Source organism: Pyrgilauda ruficollis, unplaced genomic scaffold (genome assembly GCF_017590135.1).
Source record: "Pyrgilauda ruficollis isolate IOZ18807 unplaced genomic scaffold, ASM1759013v1 scaffold11260, whole genome shotgun sequence".
Lineage (NCBI taxonomy): Eukaryota > Metazoa > Chordata > Aves > Passeriformes > Passeridae > Pyrgilauda > Pyrgilauda ruficollis.
In genome coordinates this window covers 1-557 of record NW_024509501.1, presented here as the reverse complement: position 1 = coordinate 557, position 557 = coordinate 1, and the positions used below count along the sequence as shown (strand labels likewise).

The 557-nt window shown below is 77.4% G+C and overlaps 1 protein-coding gene across 1 annotated transcript; it reads left to right on the top strand.

Annotated features, from left to right (window-relative positions):
• Positions 1 to 118: 118 nt before the first annotated feature.
• Positions 119 to 551, top strand: LOC121359086 (delta-like protein C; the record flags this gene model as incomplete). Its single annotated transcript, XM_041477793.1, has 1 exon — positions 119 to 551. A coding segment is annotated over one exon (433 nt), but the record flags the coding sequence as incomplete, so codon positions are not given.
• Positions 552 to 557: the final 6 nt, after the last annotated feature.

Genomic DNA, 557 nt, shown 5'->3' with positions numbered 1-557 from the left:
CAGGCGGGCAGTGCCGGGACCCCCCCGCGGGCCCCTCCCCGCTGTGCCGCTGCCCCCCGGGATTTCCCCATTTTTACCCATTTCCCCCCTTTTTACCCCATTTTCCCCCCCGTTTCAGGCGGGCAGTGCCGGGACCCCCCCGCGGGCCCCTCCCCGCTGTGCCGCTGCCCCCCGGGGTTTTCGGGGCGCCGCTGCGAGCACAACGCCGATGACTGCACCCCGAACCCCTGCGCGCACGGCGGCACCTGCCAGGACGGCGCCAACTCCTTCACCTGCAGCTGCACCTTGGGCTTCGGGGGTCCGCGCTGCCGCCGCCGCGCCGGGGCCTGCGCCCCCAGCCCCTGCCGCCACGGCGGGACGTGCTTCACGCACTTCTCGGGCCCGGTGTGCGCCTGCCCCCCCGGCTTTATGGGGGTGCGCTGCGAGGAGGCGGTGGGCGCGCCCCCTCCCCAGAGCGCGGGGCCGCAGCGCCGGGGCGCGGCCCCGCTGGCGCTGTGCGCGCTCCCGCTGCTGCTGCTGGCGCCCGGCGTGGGGCTGGCCGTGGCCAGGAGGCGCCG